Source organism: Ictalurus furcatus, chromosome 14 (genome assembly GCF_023375685.1).
Source record: "Ictalurus furcatus strain D&B chromosome 14, Billie_1.0, whole genome shotgun sequence".
Lineage (NCBI taxonomy): Eukaryota > Metazoa > Chordata > Actinopteri > Siluriformes > Ictaluridae > Ictalurus > Ictalurus furcatus.
Genome location: NC_071268.1, coordinates 18,410,578 through 18,430,647, shown reverse-complemented (window position 1 = coordinate 18,430,647; position 20,070 = coordinate 18,410,578). Strand labels below are relative to the sequence as shown.

Below are 20,070 nucleotides of genomic sequence, written 5' to 3'. Positions count from 1 at the left end.
CTGATCACAACACAACCTTTACGTTTTACAGCAAACTCATACAGCCCAGGCGACAAGCCATGTCTGAAGTTTTCCCTGTGAAACCTAATTTCAGACCAAACCCAAAATATATGCCAGTGATGAAAGGCATGTCTTTAAATATCTTTCATTTCCAAGGCCTAAAGCATCGAATGACAGTGTTTGTGATTAAATGCATTACCACTAACGAGTAAAAGAGCCAAGGATGTGTCGCTATTAAAGGCCATGGCTTCCTGACACGGTTTAGCCGTCGACATTGGGATTAATGAAATAACATGATGACAAACGGTCACTGATGAAAGCAATTATGGGTACAATAAGAGGGGGAGGCAGTGAAGACGAAAGAGGAGGAGGAGGAGGAGGAGGAAGAGTAATTAGCACACTCACTAGATGAAGAAATCTTAAAATAAGTAGCCTATTTAAAAACCAATAAACCTACCTTTTTGTTAAATACATCATCGGAAGTTCAGTCGTGTCTCTCTTGCTCTAGTAATACTGATGATGATATTGAGGAGGAGGAGGAGGAGGAGGATGATAGAGATGTATGCCTAGCCGATGCTCGGTGCTCAGAGCTTTCTGTGTGTAGGCTGCGACTGTTATCCTTGCCAAGCATCCGCTCTGATTCTGCTTCTTCTGCACCTCCGAAGAAAAAAAGGGTAAGACTACCGAGCCCGATCTGTAATGCGATCATCGTTCACCGAGATGCTGTGAGCAGTCCGCTGGCGAGTAAACGGAGAGGATCAGCATCAGCAGAATCCGTGAGCGCGGAGGAGGAGGGGGTGGAGGAGGAGGGCATTGTGTGCCTGCTCGGCTCAGTGTGAGGATGAGGGATGAGGGCTTCCCCGACAATCACTCTGGGGACTCCGCGTGTCCAACCGAGCATTAAAACCCAGAGTCCAGCTGCTCAGAAATAACCAACAGCTGTCCGCTGGATTACGAGTGCGCCTGGTAAACACGCAGCCATCACTGCATGCTGGAGTGTCGAGCAGTTTAGTTAAACGTGCGTTTGTCAGTGAGCTCGAGTCCTTCAAAATACGGTTCAGCTCATTGAAATGTGAGTAGTCGAGCTGCGTATCTACAGACGTTTCCCCTCCTTCGCCTAGTGGAGAAAAACCATGATGACAGCCACTTCTCTATGCCAATTGGTGTAAACGTTTGTCATTCAATCACAATCACGGATAAAAGAGGTCGTGATTCAACTGACATCACGCAAATAAATGCTTCTGCAATTATTTATAAACGGCTAACGTGTGTGTGTGTGTGTGTGTGTGTAATTTAACTTCCACATGTTCTACATGAAAAATAAAGAACATTAATGCAGAACTCAACGGGTGATAGTCGGTAAACGTCATGCCAACGTTGCCATGGTGATTTGGCGGGAAAGGCTTAATTTTTTAAATAGTCCCCACTTGCCTCCTCTTAAACCAGTGTAGATTAGACATACCATAATCTGTAGTTTCTCTGTGTCTGAGTTGATGCTTTTCTAAACTGTGCCTGATCCTGACACGTTTCTACTGCTGTGTGTCCTCTCACACTCTTTGGACTTGTCTGATTCATACTAATGCTCTACTTTCTGAACATGTGACTCACCTTCTGCTGCTCTGGACGGTCCCACATGGATACCCTAAATATTTCCCGAAACCTGTTTTTGCCCACTACTCACCCTTGATTCAGTGGACACTCTTGTCTGGATACTGTAGACTTGTACCTAAGAACTGCTGCTGTAATGATAATGACTATCCTGTGCTCATCCAGGACTATGATTTACAATATGCTCATACTGAACGTCCGTACAGGATTTTGCACAGGAGTTTTGCAGCCAAAAATGCTTGATTATGATTTTGTGCTCTTTTTGTGGGAAAACTACTTGAATTTGCAGTGATGTTTGTTGGTAGCTAAATGAGACCTTTTAGCTGTACTCATGTTTGATGCACCTGAATTGAAGAGGGCTTTTGCTGAATGCGCATTGTGATAACATCACATGCTGCTTCTTATTCCAAATCTGCAGAAAATCTGCAGTCATTAAAAAACAAATTGCAAGAGAGAGAGAGAGAGAGAGAGAGAGAGAGAGAGAGAGAGAGAGAGAGAGAGTGTGTGTGTGTGTGTGTGTGTGTGATTGTGCCCTGCGATAGGCCGGCACCCCATCCAGGTTGCCCCCCGCCTTGGGCTCCATGTCCCCTGGGATAGACTCCAGGCTCCCCATGAACCTGTGTAGGATAAACGGCACAGAAAATGGATGGATGGATGGATAAAGTGATCAGTCAGAATAACTTCATATTCATTTACAGTAACTCTTTTCTCTACGGAGATAATTGGACCCAACAATGGCAGCAAAATGCAGAAGAGACAATTTTTTTCTGTGAATTTGTCATCCAGCTGCATGTTTCCTATTTAGTGTAATTAATGTATATTTATACTTTCATCAATGCAGATCACACACACACACACACACACACACACACACATTTAATCACGTTGTGGATGTCTTGTAATGTATAATAGTTAAGAATCTAGGAGTGGTGATTGATAGTGAGCTCTGTCTGTGGAAGCACATCAGCAATATCTGTGAAATGGTATACTGTCATTTCCCTAATATTTCTGATGTCTATACTATCTTTCTTACTGCCAACTGTCAGACACATACATCACCTGGAGTACCATAATCCTATATAATAAGGTTTAAACATCAAAATCCCCACTGAAGGCACACCTAAAGAATATAACACTTACACGATTTGTAAAATATTAAATTCAGTATGTTATTGTCAAAATGGTGATATGTATCATAGTGAGAGACTGGCTCTTTAATCCCATAAATGGTTACTTGCATATCATATCTTACATCTAATATTAAGATATTCATTTACATTCATTGTTTAATTCTTCATGAACTTCAAGATCATTCATCATCAAGACGCGTTATACTGGTGACACCTGAAATATGGCTGAAGGTCTATAATTTGAGTACTTTCTGCTTTATGTCCTTTTATAATACATATTGAACATTATAAATATAATGAACATGGTGTTGAATGGCAACCAGGAGCTTCACAATGTTAAGTGCAGGCCCAGTGGTGAAGGGCATCATACTGACTAATCAGAAAGGTTACAAAACCCCTAATTATGTTTGGCTAATGTCCTTTTTTAAACACGTCAAACCACAAAAGGTTTTAGCTGTGTTTGACTGCCCTTCCTAACGGTTTTAGTTAAGAAAGTTCCTAAAATTCCATACATACCTGTGATGTTCACAAGATTTCTCTTTAAACATAGCAGTCATAACTATCACCTGACATAGTTGGTCTGCTTAAAGCCTCAAGTAAAGTCTCGATACAAGCAGGTGTTTAACCAACCCCACCTGACTGAAAGTAGTGCAAGTATTTTCTCATTGCTTCCACACTGATTCAAGATCTGTCTCAAAACGACAGCCATTAGCCCCTTTTAATTAATTATTCAACACATCATGGCTGTGTTAAAATGTTCAATTTTCCATGTAAATAGGTACATTTGGAAAAGAAGAGCCCAAAAAGAGTGTGAAGTAATGTGACAAATGATCATTGTTAGTTCACACTGCATTTTTCTCATGATAGGAAGTGTAAACTGAACCCTGAAGTAATGTGGACAAACAGCAACCACAACATTTCTAGGCTCAAACGTATACGCCCAGGGCATGCTTGTGTGACTCTGAGTGCCACATTGACATTCTTTTTGATATATCACTCTGAAGAAACTTGCCTACAGTCGCTCTATCTGGTAAGTCATTCTCTGTTGTGATTTTCTTAAAAATCTCATTCTATGTCACACCAGAGTTTACTCGTAAAATTGCAAAACTGCTCTGTAAAGAGAACACAGAACAGGTTGATACAAAGACACACCCTTTTCATTTCAATAGAGAAGTTTCTACTTTGGCAGAAATGTTTACTTTAATGGAAAATATTAATGTATGTGAGCTTTTGTCAAAATGTCCTGTTTTGAGTAAATAAGAAACATTTAGGTATCAAGAACTAGTTTGGATGACTATTGTGTATTTTGAAGATATTGAAGCATACAGTTTTGATTCTCAATAAAGTCAAATCAGAGACAAAATTTTAACTTGTCTTTTTATACTTAAGCAATATATTATTATATATAATATTATAATAAGCAATATTTTTGTGTAAAACGTCTCACATACTGTCTATCTGGTGACATGTAAACAATTAATTTATAACATTATCTCATTGTTGCCCATAAAGTCAGACATAACCTTATCATTATCGATATGTATATACACATATTTATTTATGGCCAATCTGAGATGATAGACTTAACATGATGTTTTGTCAGGTGGAAGCAAAAGATAATAACTACATCCACTGTGACGAGTTCATCTAAACCTGTAATGATGGCAGGTAAAATGAAGAATGCATAACCTTCAAACCTCATATAATCGGTGTAACAAATACACATTTATTATACAGTTGAGTGCAGCAGTTTGCATACATCAAAATGATGTTTGTCTATGTTTATTTCTGATTTAATGTTCTCATTGTTGCTAATGGTATCCCTAAACACAGCGATACTTTATTATACTCTGCTCTGTGAAAGGTTAATACTGTATTGTCTGTTTTAAGTGTTGTATAGAAGGCCACTAGTGCTTACCTTGACTTGTTCACAGCTCATTAGACACCTCAATGAGTCACATTCAAATATATAAAACTAGACCATGTCAACAGGGATGCAAACTTTTGAGCTTTCTAATAAAGGTAACTGCTGACCTACACTCCACTGCTGTTATAGACAGATTTTTAGAAGAGTATTCAACAAGAAAACACCATTAAATTAACATAAGGTTCTGATATGTATAGAGAACCTGCAATCAAGTTCCTATATTAACAACCTAGTAAGCACTCATGATGCAAACATCTGCACACAACTGTACAATAACTTTTATTTATCATTGTGTTACATTCTAAGGCATCACATGCTGTTTACTGCTATCAGACAGTGTGACAGCAATAATCAAATAAATCCAGACTTATGATTTGCTCTTTTGTCTTTTTTAGATCATGGTGAACCTTGCACTGGGTCAGATGCATCCTATTGCATGAATGGAGGAAAATGCTTTAAAATACCCTCAATGTCCACACTCACCTGTTTGTAAGTAATAGTTTCTCATCCTCACTGTAAAACATGACAGCCACATTATTTTAACTTATTTCTTCTCTTTAACTCTAATTGTCATGAGAAGTTTTGGAAATTGAACTTAAGTTTATACGTTTTCACAAAGTAACCTTAAAGTAATCCATGGTCTTGACTTGTAAAACTTGTAAAAGTAACTTTTTGAGTTGAAACAACAGTTATTTTAAGATGAGTTCACTAATGTTTTTAAGGCAGCAGGTGAACTTTCATTTCTAAGTTTAACCACCTCAAATGGGGTTGCAGAAGATTTTGACCAACTGTTATTATAGAGTTCTATGCATATAAACTTGGCTTATGGAACATTTCAACGAAATATCTGAAATGTATTTACTCAGGAGCCTAATTTAGAGCAACTCTTAAACCCATTTTAGCAGTTATTCCGCATGTAATATGCTCCTGTTTACAAGTTACACCAGGTGCCTGAGATGTATTTCAGTTGTTTAGCTAGAAACATGACAAAATACAATGTTCATGCTATTGCAGCATGTGAACATAATCTAAACCGTGCAAGGGATATATTTTAGGTCATAGCATTCTGCAGAAGCATGTGCTTTGGCATTGGTTAAAATATAAATTTTGTGAAAATTCTGTTATTACTGTAAAAGTTAAAAATGTACAAAAAAAAAGTGGTAATGCTTGTGTATAACACTCTGACAGTCAGTACAAGAAATAAAATAATAAATGCCCTACTCCCTGGTGTAAAGCGGGCTTCACGGTCATACACATCTTATTACATATTACCAACAGCTAAGCCAACAAACCCAATTACTGGTACCATTTGCTAGCACTGTGTGATGTATGGTTGGTCCAGTGCCAAAGTTGGATATAACAGCAAAGATGAAATGTGAACTTTCAAAATATTTCATCTAGCATGACCTGACATGTGAGCTCTTAGACATAATGATTTATAAAAGTATTCTTAAATGTGTAAGAACTCATTTGTGATCTTCCCCTCTTCATTGTAAGACAAATAAATGTAAAGGGTTGGCCTGCATGTGCAGAAACACCACATATATGTTGGAAAATATCAGTGTAATACAGTAACAATGAGGGCGGTACAGTGATGTAACAGGGAGTGTTGTCACTCACAGCTCCAGGCTCCTTGGTTTGATCGTGTTCTCAGGTTACTGTCTGCATGGAGTTCCTGTGCATGTTCTCGAATTGTCCACATGGGTTTCCTCCGGGTTCTCCGGTTTCCTTCCACCTACCGACTGGTTACCAGTCCACCTGCCAGTAGGTGGACTGACTCAGATTAATTGTCTGAGGGTGAATGTGTGTGATCAACTTAATATTTAAATAAGAAAGTTGCCTAACTATGTTTATTTTACAGAAATGCACCTAGAATATTCAAATACCTATCATTTAAGGCTTCACAAAAATGATGGGGGTGTGGGATCATGAGAATTTTGGGGACTTAATATAGGGTGACTGGTCAAAAAAGGTTGAAAACCCTTAGTGTATATGTAAGCACTGTTTGCTTTTTTTCCCTCAGTAATAGCTGCAAACATATGGTTACAAAGAATAATGTTGAGCTTGGTGATTAAACAGGGTTTCAAAATGTTTTAGTTTCACCCCACAGAATCTGCATTTTTTTTCTGGAACAACTTAACATAATTACTAATCATCTCATCATCTAATTAGTTATCACACAAAGTTATTTTCTATGTATGTGTATATAGTCCACTGTTCTTCACATACAGAAGACTTTATATACACGTATGTTCACACATACACATAAATTATATCACATGTAACATACATCTACAGTGCTGCTAGAAAGTTTGTGAACCCTTTACCATTTTCTGTATTTCTGCAAACCAGAAATGTGATGAGATCTTCATCTAAGTCCTAAAACTATTTAAAGTGGACCCAATTACACAAAATATCTTTCTTGGAAAAAGTATGTGAACCTATGTATTCAGTAACTTGTGTAACCCACTTGAGCAGCAATAACTTCAACCAAACATTTCAACCAAACATTTTCAAACAGTTTTGGCCCATTCCTCCTTACAAAACTGCTTCAACTCAGTGAAGTTGGTGGGCTTCCTTGCATAAACTGCTCTTTTTAGGTAATTCCACAATATTTCTACTGGGTTTAGGTCTGTACTTTAACTTGGCCATTCCAAAATGTGAAATTTCTTCTGCTTTAACCATTTCTTTGTAGATTTACTTGTGTGCTTAGGGTCGTTGTCTTGCTGAATGACAGACTTACGGTTAAACTTCAGTTCACGAACAGATACCCTGACATTCTCCTGTAGAATTTGCTGGTACAATTCAGAATTCATAGGTCCATCAATAATGGCAAGCTGTCCTTGATCCGAGGCATGATAACTCTATTTTTGAGAACCTCAGGAATCTCCTTTGATCAAAGCACAGCACACTTCCTTAAACCTGTGTGGTGAAGCCAGACTTTGATAGTGAAGACCCAAGCTTATGTTCTTGAAACATGGGAGGGCCTGCTAAACTCACGGCTGATTGTCATCCCCTTGACTGAAACACCTGACTTCAATTACCCCTATAAATGAACTCATAAATTTCATCACAATTTTGCTTAATAAATAAATGTAAAAACATCTCTGCATCATTTGTTTAATTGAGTTCTCTATAAGTTTTAAGACATAGATGTAGGTCTGATCACATTTCAGCAGAAATACAGGACATTGTAAAGGGTTCACACACTTTCTAGCGGCATTGTATATCAAGTTTGTTTACCTTAATGAGCAAGATCTGTTATTGTTACTCACATTGCATGGACCAATGAGATCACTTTCCCTTGCAGATGCAATAACAACTATGTAGGCAGCAGGTGTGAGCAATTCCAACTGGAGAGCACATCAGACAACAGCTTTAACACAGGCATGATCGTTGCTATCGTCATCCTCCTCATCCTCATCCTGTTGGTGCTGGCTGTGATCATCTACTACATCTGCAAGTGAGTGAAGAACAAAATATCACTACTGAACTTGTTAAAAAATGAAAAGCAAAAGTCACCAATCCCTTTTCGCATTTCATACAGAGCTGTGTAAAAGTATTTGCCCCATGCTGATTTCTCTTGCTTTTATATATAACAAAATCTAAGATAAAACAAAGGCAACCTGAGTAAACACAAAATTAAGTTTTTAAATGATAATCTTATTTATTGAAGCAGAAATGTTATCCAATACCAATTGAGCCTGTGTGAAAATGTATTTGCCCCCATAGCTACTAATTCCCAAATCTATGAAACTGCATTCATAATGTGGTTCAGCTGCACTAGACACAATCAGGCCTGATTACTGCAAACACTGTTCAATCAAATCAACACTTAAATAGAACTTTTTCAAAAGCATGAAGTTGGTTAAAAGTCTTACCGAGTAACACACTGTGCCAAAGTTGAAAGAAATTCCAGAAATTCAAGGTGATTGAAATACATCAGTCTGGGAAGGTTTACAAAGCTATCTCAAAGGCTCTGGGACTCCAAAGGACGCACAATGAGAGCCATTATCTCCAAATGGAAAAATTCTGCACAGTAGTTAACCTTCCCAAAAGTGGCCGATCTTCCAAAATTCCTCCCAGAGCACAGCAACTACTCATCGAGGAAGTCACAAAAGAGCCAAAGACAACATCAAAAGGAACTACAGGTCTCTCTTGCATCAATAAAGGTGACTGTTCATGACTCCACTATCAGAAAGACACTGGTTGTGCACAGACACTATCAAGCGCAACTGGATTATGCAGCAAGACAATGATCTAAAGCATGGGAGTAAATCCTAGATATACTGATCTCCAATTATCAGAAACATTTGGTTGCAGTTATTGCTTCTAAAGGTGGCACAACCAGGTTGCTTTTGTTTTTTGTTGTATTTCATTTGAAGATCTAAAACTATTTAGTATGAGAGATACACAAAAACAGAAGAAATCAGGGTGGGGCAAATACTTTTTCATACCACTGTATATTTTTTTTTTTTGGATATTTACCATTTTCATTATAGCAACAGGGGATTATTGTATTAAATTGGATCTTGTAACTGTATTAAAACTGTCAGACTTGTTTAAATGATATCTTGCTGGTAAAGCAACACATCTTTCAAATGTTTGCTTAAGTGCTGTTTCTAAATCTGGTTTTCTCATTATTACATGCCCTAAAATAATTCAGGATATTGTTTTCTTTGCAGAGTGCAAAGGAAAGCATCAAGAAATACAAGGGCCATACCATGATCCCAACATTGAGCAGTATAAATGATCTCATTGAAGGATATAAATCGACTTCTGAGGCATATCTTAATACTTTCTTAATATTTAAAGTGACACATGTAAATAGTTATTTTCAAATATTTTTTTTTTTCAAAAAGAATTTAACATATTAATCTCTTCAGACTAAAGATTATATTCCAGATAAGGAAATATTATAATAATGTAATACATTTCAAATAAAGTTATTACTCTCGTCAGTTTGAACCTACTGGCAACATAAACTTTAAGGAAAATGTCTTACTGATGCCACATATAATCATGGATTCTTCAATTTAACACACATATAATAATTTTGGTACAGGTTCAAAAACAGACCAAAACACATAATACATTTTATATTCCACTCTTCATTCTGACAGTGAAAAGAAAAATCTTTGAATGTAATGGTTTAAAAAACTCTGTACAGATTTTTGAAAATCATGTCAAGAAAATAAAAATCTAGCAGTATTAACATACATGTGTGTTTATCACTGGTTATTTTTGTCAAATAAAGACAATGCGTATTAGCTAGTTCTGTTGAGATAGCTGAAGATTAAAAAGGTTGTTTTTCCTCACAATCCTAAAACAATGCTAGAACATCTATTACAACAAACAAAAGCATCATACCTTAAGCTGTTTCTTGTTTTCTTTTTTAATTCCCTTTTTTTTTTTTTGGCGAATCCTTCTGAACCAGTATAACAACGATTGATAGCTGGGGCTGATAGGACATAACCTCTGACAACATATTGCAAAAGTGTGCAAAAAAAATTGTTCCTGATCTCAGCCATATGTTCACTGATTTGAGCTTCATTCAATTCATACTTTATTCTGCTCTGGTGAAAGTTACTGCAGAACAAAAGTTAGCGCAGCTGTTCCCAAACTTTTTGGGCAAATGACCCCAAATGGACATTTTCTGTGACGATAAGCTTTGACCACCAAACATTTTTTTTTTTTAATCCAGATTTACAATGTAGGACTACTGTAACATTCAAACATTTATCATGTTAGTAACATACCTACAGTGGGGTCCAAAAGTCTGAGAGCACTAGTGAAAATGCTTCTAGTTTGTGTTTTCTTATTTAATACAAGAATTTTCATTACAAATTATATTTGTAATATAATTGTTATATAATACATAATATAATTACATAACTTGAGTGAAAAGTAGAATCTTTGGAATATGTACATGAATTTCAGAGTTTCTTAGTATTTGGTTGGACCCCTTTTTGCTTTATTGATAGTGTTTACTTGAGCTGGCATGACAAGTTTGTGTAAAACCTGATGATCCATTTTAGATTAAATCCATTGGAGTGTTGTCTGATCACATGCTTCAACAGAAGAGATTAAGCATGAAGAAAATCTGACCTTTTGTACAAAGCAGTTAACACGGTCAATATCACACATTTGCTTACATTTTTATAGGGACCTAGAAATATTAATATTAAATATTCAAAATACAGAACATTTACTTTCTTTGAACATTTACTTGTATTTCCTTGAAATATTTAAAAATTCTAAAACCTGTTTATTTCCATATTTTAAATCCCAGATTTCCAGTGTGTTTCAAACCTTTGGACCCCACTGGATGTGTAACATAAATGACTGTCTCTCTTTAAAATTTTTGCCACCATCATAATAATTTGGGTACCCCTGAGTTAAGAGTTTTGCATGTGGTCTTACATTCCCCATGTTCTTGAAGAAGGTCTTCTAGATTATAGAAATTAAACTGTAAGAAAGATCTAGGAGAGGAGTCTCCCTCTAGAGGGAACATTAACACACTCCAATGTAGATGAAATTTATGACCTCATTTATCATATACCATAGTATAAATGTTACATTTTCTTACCAAAATTAATTATTATTTTTTTTAAAACAGTACAGAACAAAAAAAGTCAGTCAAATTTTGCAGTCATGTATGTATACAATACACAGTTCTTATATAAAAAAAAAAGATTAAAATCAGTCTCACAATACAAAGAAATGGCGACGTGTGATTTACACTCTACACTTAGTGTACACTCGTTCATCTTTTAACACTGTAAACAAAGTACACAGGGCAGCATTATGATATGAAATCTATAAAAGATACAAATGAATCACTTACAATCATACCCTGACATGTACTACTCCCACTTTAGCGGTCTCTGACCTTCTCAAACTCATATGCAATCTTCAGTGCGGTGGTATTGAGTCCTACAGACTGCATATTTGTCATGATGGCCACTACAACCCCCTGAGGAGGAGTCCCTGTCTGTCCTGGAGCCTTTAGACTCTCACTGGGTAACACCAATAACACGCTACTCGCCCCTACAGCGCCTCCTGTGTGTGAGACATAGTGCCTGCGCATGCGACACTGCCCATACTTCTGCAGCTTCTCCACCACCAGCCAGCCCTGAGCATAGCGACCATCTTTATCCCATGAAGCTTTGGTTTTATCCACAGGAGCCCACAGAGCTTTAGCCGTGTTGGGTTTGAGGAAGCCTGGCAGGAGGCCGCTCGTGTCAGTCATGTCCACTACCTGATAACTGTAGAGCATGGCATTACCAAAAAGCAGCAGATCACTAACTGTGGACAGAAAGCCTCCTCCAGCCCACTTATAAGAGTTGTCAACATAGGGGCAGTTCACAATGCGTCCCTTTTTATTGTAATGGTAATACCTGTAGGAAGGAATAAATACAAGGAATTAAACTGAGAACAAGACAGCCACTACACAGGTAGTAGGGAACTAGTTACATGACTGAGATCAGAGAAAACCCTTACTTTCAAATGATGCTGCATTCGACTTACCTCGGTGGGGCGTGGGAAGTCGGAATTGCATTATTTTCGACAGAAGTGCTTTTGAGCTACAAAATTGGTGGAACAACATGGACTCCTTCGTGTTTGAATTTTGTTAGCAACAAGCTAGCCAACTAACTGTGATATGGGATGTCTATTTTCCTCTTCAAAACCGTGAACTGTATAGTCAATGTTATGGATTGAACAAGCTAATATGTCTCTGTACTGTATGTTCATAGATATAAAGCAATACTTGTATATACAGCATACCTCCTATAAAGGTAAGATGTGCTGCGTTGTTTACTGTTTATGCTGTGATCTGCCATGTTCATTTGACGCCACTTGCTAAACTCAGGGTCGAGGTCACCATCTCAAGCTCCTGAGTAGGAATTCCAAGTTGAAGGGGCGTTTTCTTTGGGTTTTCCTAGTCGGAGTTCGGAAATGACAGGTTATGACCTTTCGCCGAATGCAGCATTAGACTCAGAATTACGACATACCAGATAATTTTTATACATGACACATGTGATCCCAACTTTAATCCTATCTTCCTTCCTAAGGAGGAACCACTGATTACCTGGATCGGTTGTAGATAATGGGGTCATTCTCGTCTGGCACAGTGTTGAGCATGCCTAATTCACGGAACATGTTCATCATGAGGTCCAGGAAACGCAGACCTGCTGCTCTCTCCAGCACAGCACTCAGCAGGGTGAATGCATGAGTCGAGTATAAGAATGTAGTGCCTACAGAGAGCAAACAACACAGTCATATATTAAAAGGTGCTTTTAGTTTAGACTAACAAATCTAGGCTAGCCAAAGCTACCTGTAGTTATTTTCAATAGTTTATTGTTATTGATGTTCTTTTGTTACTGTACTAAAGGACTTGCATATCCATCTATCCATTTTCCATACCGCTTATCCTACACAGGGTCACGGGGAGCCTGGAGCCTATCCCAGGTAACTCGAGGCATGAGGCAGGGGACACCCTGGATGGCATGCAAACCCATTGCAAGGCACAATCTCACAGACATTCACATACTACAGACAATTTAAAAATGCCAATCAGATTACAGTGCATGTCTTTGGACTGGGGGAGGAAACTGGAGAACCTGGAGGACACACCCGAAGCACAGGGAGAACAAGCAAACTCCATGCACACAGAGCAGAGGCAGGATTCGAACTTCAGGCCCTGGAGGTGTGAGGCAAATGTGCTAACCACAAAGCCACACCCACCTGACTTGCACATTAATCTTCATAATTAAAAAGTGACCTTCAATTGCATCCAAGACTTATATTGTAATGAAATTCTGAGATGACTTTTTAATTTAAAATTCTTTCATCTACAGGTTCATCTAGTTTCACTTTGGTTAACTGTTTCTTACATTACCCACAATCCCATTTAACTGCCTGCAAACAGTGGTGCCTATCTATTCCTAAAGAAGGCACTGCAACAGTGCTTAAGTGCTTTAGCCTGTCCAGATCTCTCACCTCCTCATCTGTACACTCTTCTCAAACACAAAGGGTTACAAAGCTTACAGATTCATGCTAACACTGCCATCAGCACAATCACTTCCATCATCTTGTAGATCGTTAACTAGCCGAGCAAAGTCTCTGCTGTAACGCTAAAAAACTGTGTCGTATCGTTGCACTGCATTCTGGAATGCCAACACTTGAGGTCTCCTCTATTCTGTGTTGCATTACTCATTAATATGAACATTGTGAGAAAACACTCAGTGAGAAAAGAAGCTTTTTGGAGCGAACTGCAAAACCTGACCAATGTACCTAGACAACTGCAAACTTATCACAGGAATAATAAAAATACAGTACTAACCAACAAATTAGCATCAGAATCACTAAAACTTACAAGTAATTAAATATAAACACATTTAATGTGCTTTAGTGTGGAGTTTCACAGCCTGAGGGTTTTAAATAATTCTCATCGTGCCTAAGAATTACATCTAAAATGATTATTTTCCAGAAAATGATACAATGGTTGTAAAATTTTGCCAAATGGTATGTCATTCTAAAGCAGTTATGACTCATCAGGCTGCATGAAAGCTGTTTTATTTTTTATTTTTTTAATTCTCACAAACCACACGCTCAGAATATCTGAGAACAGTTCCATCCGATCCATTCATAGATTTTCCAAACCATCGCAGGGCACAGTCGTGCACACACTCACACACTATGGACAATTTGTAAATGTCAATCAACGTTCAACACATGTGTTTGGACTGGGGAGAAAACTGGAGTACCTGGAGAAACTCCCCCCAAAGAATGGGGAGAACATGCAAACTCTGTACACACAGGGCAGAGGTGGGATTCGAATCCCCAACCCTTTAGGTGCGAGGCAAACGTGATAATCCAGTTGTTTGTGATGCAGGAGGCATTAGGCAAAATAAAATGCATTCACTGAAGTACTTCATTATTAATTATCTGCAGGGAGCAAATGACTTCACAAATAATTCATTGTGTAGCGAGTGCAAATAAAGCTCACCTGGCTCGAAAATAAGTGGATCATCCTTGAACAGGTCCAAGGCCTGGATAACACCCTCGAAGCTATCTTTGAGGTAGTACTCCTCCTGTTCAAACTCTTTCTTCTTTTTACCATGCTTTGCATCTTTGCTTTTCATTCTGTTGTCCTGCAGTGTGGGTTTTCCTTCACTCTCACCAGAACTTTTTTCTTCTTTTTTCTCCGGAGGCTTCAGTAGACGTTTTGCTTTCTCTTTGTCTTCTCTCACTTTCTTGGGGTCTTTTTCATAGTGACGGATACCACTCAGGTGAGACAGCAGCAATCGTGGGGTTATCACGACCTGGTTTAAGGACACAACAAAACAACAAGGAATTAGAATAAAAAACACTGGGACATGTCGTTATTAAGGAAATAATCAGCCAAGGGGTGGTGTGATGAGGCATAATGTAAAGTGGCGAGCCGTTACCAACTCCATGTTAACATTTTTCCAATAATTTCACAAAGTGTTTTAACCCTCTTGTACTCCAGCAATATCCCATGATTGCCATGCCATTAAATTATTTAAATTTTGTATTAACTAACGAATAAAACGTCATGCCTGAATTATACATGAATAGTCCAAGAAACAATTTCCTTTCTATTATCACTTATGTTGTAACTGTTATAAATGGTCATTCTCTCTCTTGAAGTTAATAAGAAAAGAAATTGTAGCTTATGTTATTGAGAAAAAGCAAAGCCCTGCAAATCTTTTGACTGTTACAAAGCAGTGACACTGGAGACTCCTTCCACAAAAAGCTAAATAAATATATATTTGTTAAATAACAACACATATAAAATCTGTTTATGTGGAGCATCCACCATACAGGTACTTGTGTAAGTTGTTGCTATAGAAATGATAATGTATTAGAAGGAGCACATTAATATAACATTGCAGCCGGCACTACTGTCAGAGCTGCTGTTATTGTAAAGTAACACATTCTGACCAATCAAAATCAAGCATTCAACAGCATTGTGGTAAAATATACATATTCCTGGAAGTTGTATCTTACATCCTTTCCTTCAAACTGTTTTTCAGGGAATTCAGGCACGTATTTCTGGACGGGAGCATCTAGATCGAGTCTGCCATCTTCCCACACTCGAGCAACAGCAGTTGCAGTCAGAGATTTACTGATGCTGGCAATCCTCATCACAGTGCCCACACCACAAGGTACTCTGTTCTCCAAATCAGCATACCCTATGCCTGGAGGAACACGTCTACATCAGATGTAATGTAAAAAAAAGTTTATAAAAGCAACTGTTTCAACTTGAACAGAAGTTAAATAAGCACTGATGCAGCTACATACCATCACCCCACACTTGAGTGCCATCTACAGAAACTCCAATGACCATGCCAGGAGCTCCAACTTCATCCTGTTAGCAAACAGCACATTGTAGACAGTGTTGCAACGTTAAGAAGTGTCCGCACTACAATGTATGCAAGTATTTCAAAAGTAAAGACTGCATCATTTTGACTGACACAAGTCAACATGGTCTAACGTTTTTTTTTCACTTGAAAATTAGTAACTATTCACAATTAATAACTAACACATTTAGTAACTATTCACATGCATATTAGTAACTATTCAAGTCAAGGAGGGGAACAAACAGGGGATATAGTGTGTAGAACTTTCCTTACAACATCATTTCAACTTCAACAATTTTTCATGAAATCAGGGCAGCACAAAGAAAAAGCGAGAGCTAAAAAAAAAAAATCACACTCAATACTCTCTCTCTACCAAATAAGTTAACTTTATGATGCTTTTGGAACTTGGGATGGTACTTTACTGTAGAAAGAGCAAACCGTTTGGGGGGGGGGGGGGGGGGGGATCCAGTTTATTCTGAACAGCTACCAGCTTGCAAATTTGTAAGTGCTGGAAGAAAGGAAATTGTTTTTGGAACAGACATTTTAAAGAAAATAATACTAAGGCAATTTGAATCTCTCAAACTTGCATCTGTCCATTTTCCATCCATTTTCAGTACCGTGTATCCTACACAGGGTCACAGGGGATCCTAGAGCCTATTCCAGGGAACTAGGGGAACAAGACAGGGGACACCATAGATGGTGGACAATTGCACACACCATGAACAATTTGGAAATGGCAATCAGCCAATAATACAATGCATGTCTTTGGACTGGGAAAGGAAACCTGAGTACCCAGAGGAAACCCCCGAAGCACAGGGAGAACACGCAAGCTCGGCGAACACATAGGGCAAAGGTGCGATTCGAACCCCTAACCCTGAAGGTGCAGGGCAAATGTGCTAACCACTAAGCCACCCTGCAAACCTCTATTTCTCAATTTAGTGAAGTAATAAGAAATCTGAAAAATAACTTAATAACTGGCAAATATGCTCTTCCAGTTGGAGCAGCTTGGCCTGAGTTTTGACAGATGGTAGCTGGTCTGACTAAACTGGATTTTTCAGGAGGGAAATGAGATGAATACCAATTGAGGGCCGAAATCCAAAATGGTTCTGTACGGTAAAAATAGTGCGCTATAAAGAGTCTAGAGGCCACAATATCATCCGCTATGTCATTTGATATTCATCCTTAAAAATAGGGTTACCTTAAGTTATTTCAATAGCTCAAATGAACTAGCTAGCTAGATAGAAGTAGTAAAGTCTGAATAAACTGGATTTTTCAACAGGGAAATGAGACAACTAGACAATAGCATAAAGACTGGTTGTGGTACAAATAAAAAATGGTATGGGTTTAATTTGATTGTCAAATACAGTTAAATTTGAAATACAAGTTAAATTGCAGACACATGAGACTGACTGAACTGATATCTGGGCAAATTTCAGATTTGTTTGCTATTAGACCAATACTTATATAATCTATCAAACATGGAATTAGTGAACAGTGAATTTTTCATTCTTTTTTTCAATATAATTAAGTAAGAATACTATTATTCTTATGTATACTCAGCTATAAACAAATCCCTTAAAATGATACTCAGGTAGAGTAATATAGTATAGAGTATTACAGTAAAGAGTAATATAGTATAGAGTAATATAGAATAGAGTAATAAAGTATAGAGTAATACAGTATAGAGTAATATAGTATAGAGTAATACAGTATAGAGTAATATAGTATAGAGTAATACAGTAGAGTAATATAGTATAGAGTAATAAAGTATAGAGTAATACAGTATAGAGTAATATAGTATTGCGTAATAAAGTATAGAGTAATACAGTATAGAGTAATATAGTATAGCGTAATAAAGTATAGAGTAATATAGTATAGCGTAATAAAGTATAGAGTAATATAATAAATAGTAATATAGTAGAGAGTAATATAATAGAGAGTAATATAATAAATAGCAATATAGTAGAGAGTAATATAATAAATAGCAATATAGTAGAGAGTAATATAATAAATAGTAATATAGTAGAGAGTAATATAATAAACAGTAATATAGTAGAGAGTAATATAGTAAGGCTGATGTGATGATACCTGTACCTTTATCCGCTGAAGGAGGTCGCGGCTGATTTCTATGGCCGCTCTGTATTTTGAGCTACTGTCAGATTTGACTGTTTTCTCACACTCACACTCACATCGCTCACGACTATACACGTGATATTTCAGCCCTAGAGCTAACAGAAACCCTGTCCCGATGCCTAGTGCCCAAAAGCGTCGTTTTCCACCGTTATTAGAGTGAACCCCCGTCCGGGTTAGAATCAGGGTCCTCCTCGGTGTCGCTCTCCCGGCTTGCAGCTGACTCTCCTGCTTTAAACCAGCTGCAGACCAGGAGGACAGAGAGCCGCTGTTCCGAGGACAGTATTTACACTGGGGGAAAATAACAGCCGGGGACAAACTTAACAGCCGGGACATCGCCAAGCCAGGACAAAAACAAACCGTGAACGTTACACTCTGTTTACAGGTGTGTAAACATAACCATTCACCACGGACAACTCAGGATACGTGAAGCTGGCGACAATAAATATATCCGAAATGGATTATGGGTAATTGATTATGTTTACGAGTGTAAATGTCAGCGCAAATAAATGCACATAAATTAAGATTTAATGATTTATTAAAAATAGAACGCACTGTTTCTATTATTACTATTATTAGTAGTATTATTATCATTCGTAATATTATTAGTAGTATTGGTATTATTATTATTAGTTTACTTTTAATTTAAAAAATATTTTTACTTTGCTTTTACTTTGAAAAATATTTCGATTCCAAATACAGTGACAGTACGTTTTCAATATTTTTTTTCAAAAATTCCAAAATGGCTCTGGACGGTAAAAGTAGTGCACTATATAGAAAGTATAGGCCACAATATCGTCCGCTATGTAGTGCACGTACAGAGGGAGTTTGGAGTGGTTTGATATTCAGCCTTAAACCCAACGTATACTTGACTTTTTACGCGCGCCGCCCGATTTTTCTACGCGCAGGTCACACATGCTCATTGAATCCTTTTGCACTATTTAGTTGTTCCACAAGGTGGCAACAGTGACCCATGGCGGTTGGTTTTCAGGGTAGTCGAAGAAAAAACGGAAGAGACGGAAACGAGTGTAGGTTAGAAAGTATCCGCATTTGTATAATTCTAGTCTTAAAGAGTATAAGGATTTGTATATGGGTGCTAATCGTGGCAAGAGATTGCCCAAGCATTGTTCTTTATGTCGTTGATTTTGTTTTAATTTCTGAAACAATTTAGTATGAGATGTAAACAAAAACAGAAGAAATCAGGATGGGGCAAATACTTTTTTACAGCACTGTATAAAAATATTTTTTATTGCTACGAACAGATGTTTAATACTGTAAAAACTATGTACTACAGGTTCACCATATCATAAAAGTTAATACATTAACTGGAAATAGAGCTCCAATGTCAGCTAAAATGCCCTACTTCTGCTGCCTTTTTAGCTTGTTGTGGCTCGGGGCTGGTATAATTTGAAAGATGTTCTTTTTAATGTTTATAATATGCTTGTGCGACAATATTACCTATAATCCATGTCTGTCATTGTGATTTGGAGCCATTGGTGACTTTACACCTCCAGATGATTCCAGGTAAAGGCACAGACTCTCCATGAAAGAATGCGATCATGTGACCAGTGTACTTCCTACATATTTAAATCCAATGGGATACATAGATTGGGACCTCTGGTGTTCAAACAGTGCAATTGCGTTAGATGCATTAATAGAATACTGATACCCACTATGTGAGTCACATTTCCAGTATGCACATAATCAGATTTTTGCATTGTGAAATCATGAGGCATTGTTTCACCCCTTTTTCCAGGAGTATGAAAACAATGTAAATCATATGCCAAGGCTTGTAGAATCTGTGCTAAGCCATGCTGAACCTGGGTTTAGACTTAAATTTTTCAGTCACTGCTGGTTTGAAAAAGGTTAACATGGAAAAAATATG

General features: G+C 37.5%; 3 protein-coding genes across 4 annotated transcripts in view; 1 reads left to right on the top strand and 2 right to left on the bottom strand.

The window, feature by feature from the left end:
- Positions 1 to 8,073, bottom strand: part of tmem266 (transmembrane protein 266) — a 61,892-nt gene extending 53,819 nt beyond the window's left edge. The window contains exons 1-2 of the mRNA XM_053640864.1: positions 6,286 to 8,073; positions 458 to 2,225 (exon numbers count right to left, since the gene is read on the bottom strand). The gene's annotated coding sequence lies outside the window, so the exon portion shown is untranslated. The remainder of the gene's footprint in view (positions 1 to 457; positions 2,226 to 6,285) is intronic.
- On the top strand, positions 3,521 to 9,668 carry LOC128617705 (pro-neuregulin-4, membrane-bound isoform-like). Its single transcript, XM_053640868.1, has 5 exons — positions 3,521 to 3,768; positions 4,342 to 4,406; positions 5,061 to 5,154; positions 7,976 to 8,128; positions 9,351 to 9,668. The coding sequence occupies exons 2-5, from the start codon at positions 4,397 to 4,399 to the stop codon at positions 9,391 to 9,393; spliced, it is 300 nt and encodes a 99-aa protein (XP_053496843.1). The 5' UTR covers positions 3,521 to 3,768; positions 4,342 to 4,396; the 3' UTR covers positions 9,394 to 9,668.
- A 1,526-nt stretch (positions 9,669 to 11,194) lies between these two features.
- Positions 11,195 to 18,641, bottom strand: lactb (lactamase, beta). Of its 2 annotated transcripts, none has more exons than XM_053640865.1 (6): positions 18,144 to 18,641; positions 15,997 to 16,063; positions 15,703 to 15,893; positions 14,678 to 14,993; positions 12,758 to 12,923; positions 11,195 to 12,065 (listed from the first exon to the last, which is right to left on the bottom strand). In XM_053640865.1, the coding sequence occupies exons 1-6, from the start codon at positions 18,519 to 18,521 to the stop codon at positions 11,543 to 11,545; spliced, it is 1,641 nt and encodes a 546-aa protein (XP_053496840.1). In that variant the 5' UTR covers positions 18,522 to 18,641; the 3' UTR covers positions 11,195 to 11,542. The 2 variants fall into 2 exon arrangements, with proteins under 2 accessions (XP_053496840.1, XP_053496841.1); XM_053640866.1 differs by having other exon boundaries at positions 18,150 to 18,639.
- Positions 18,642 to 20,070: the final 1,429 nt, after the last annotated feature.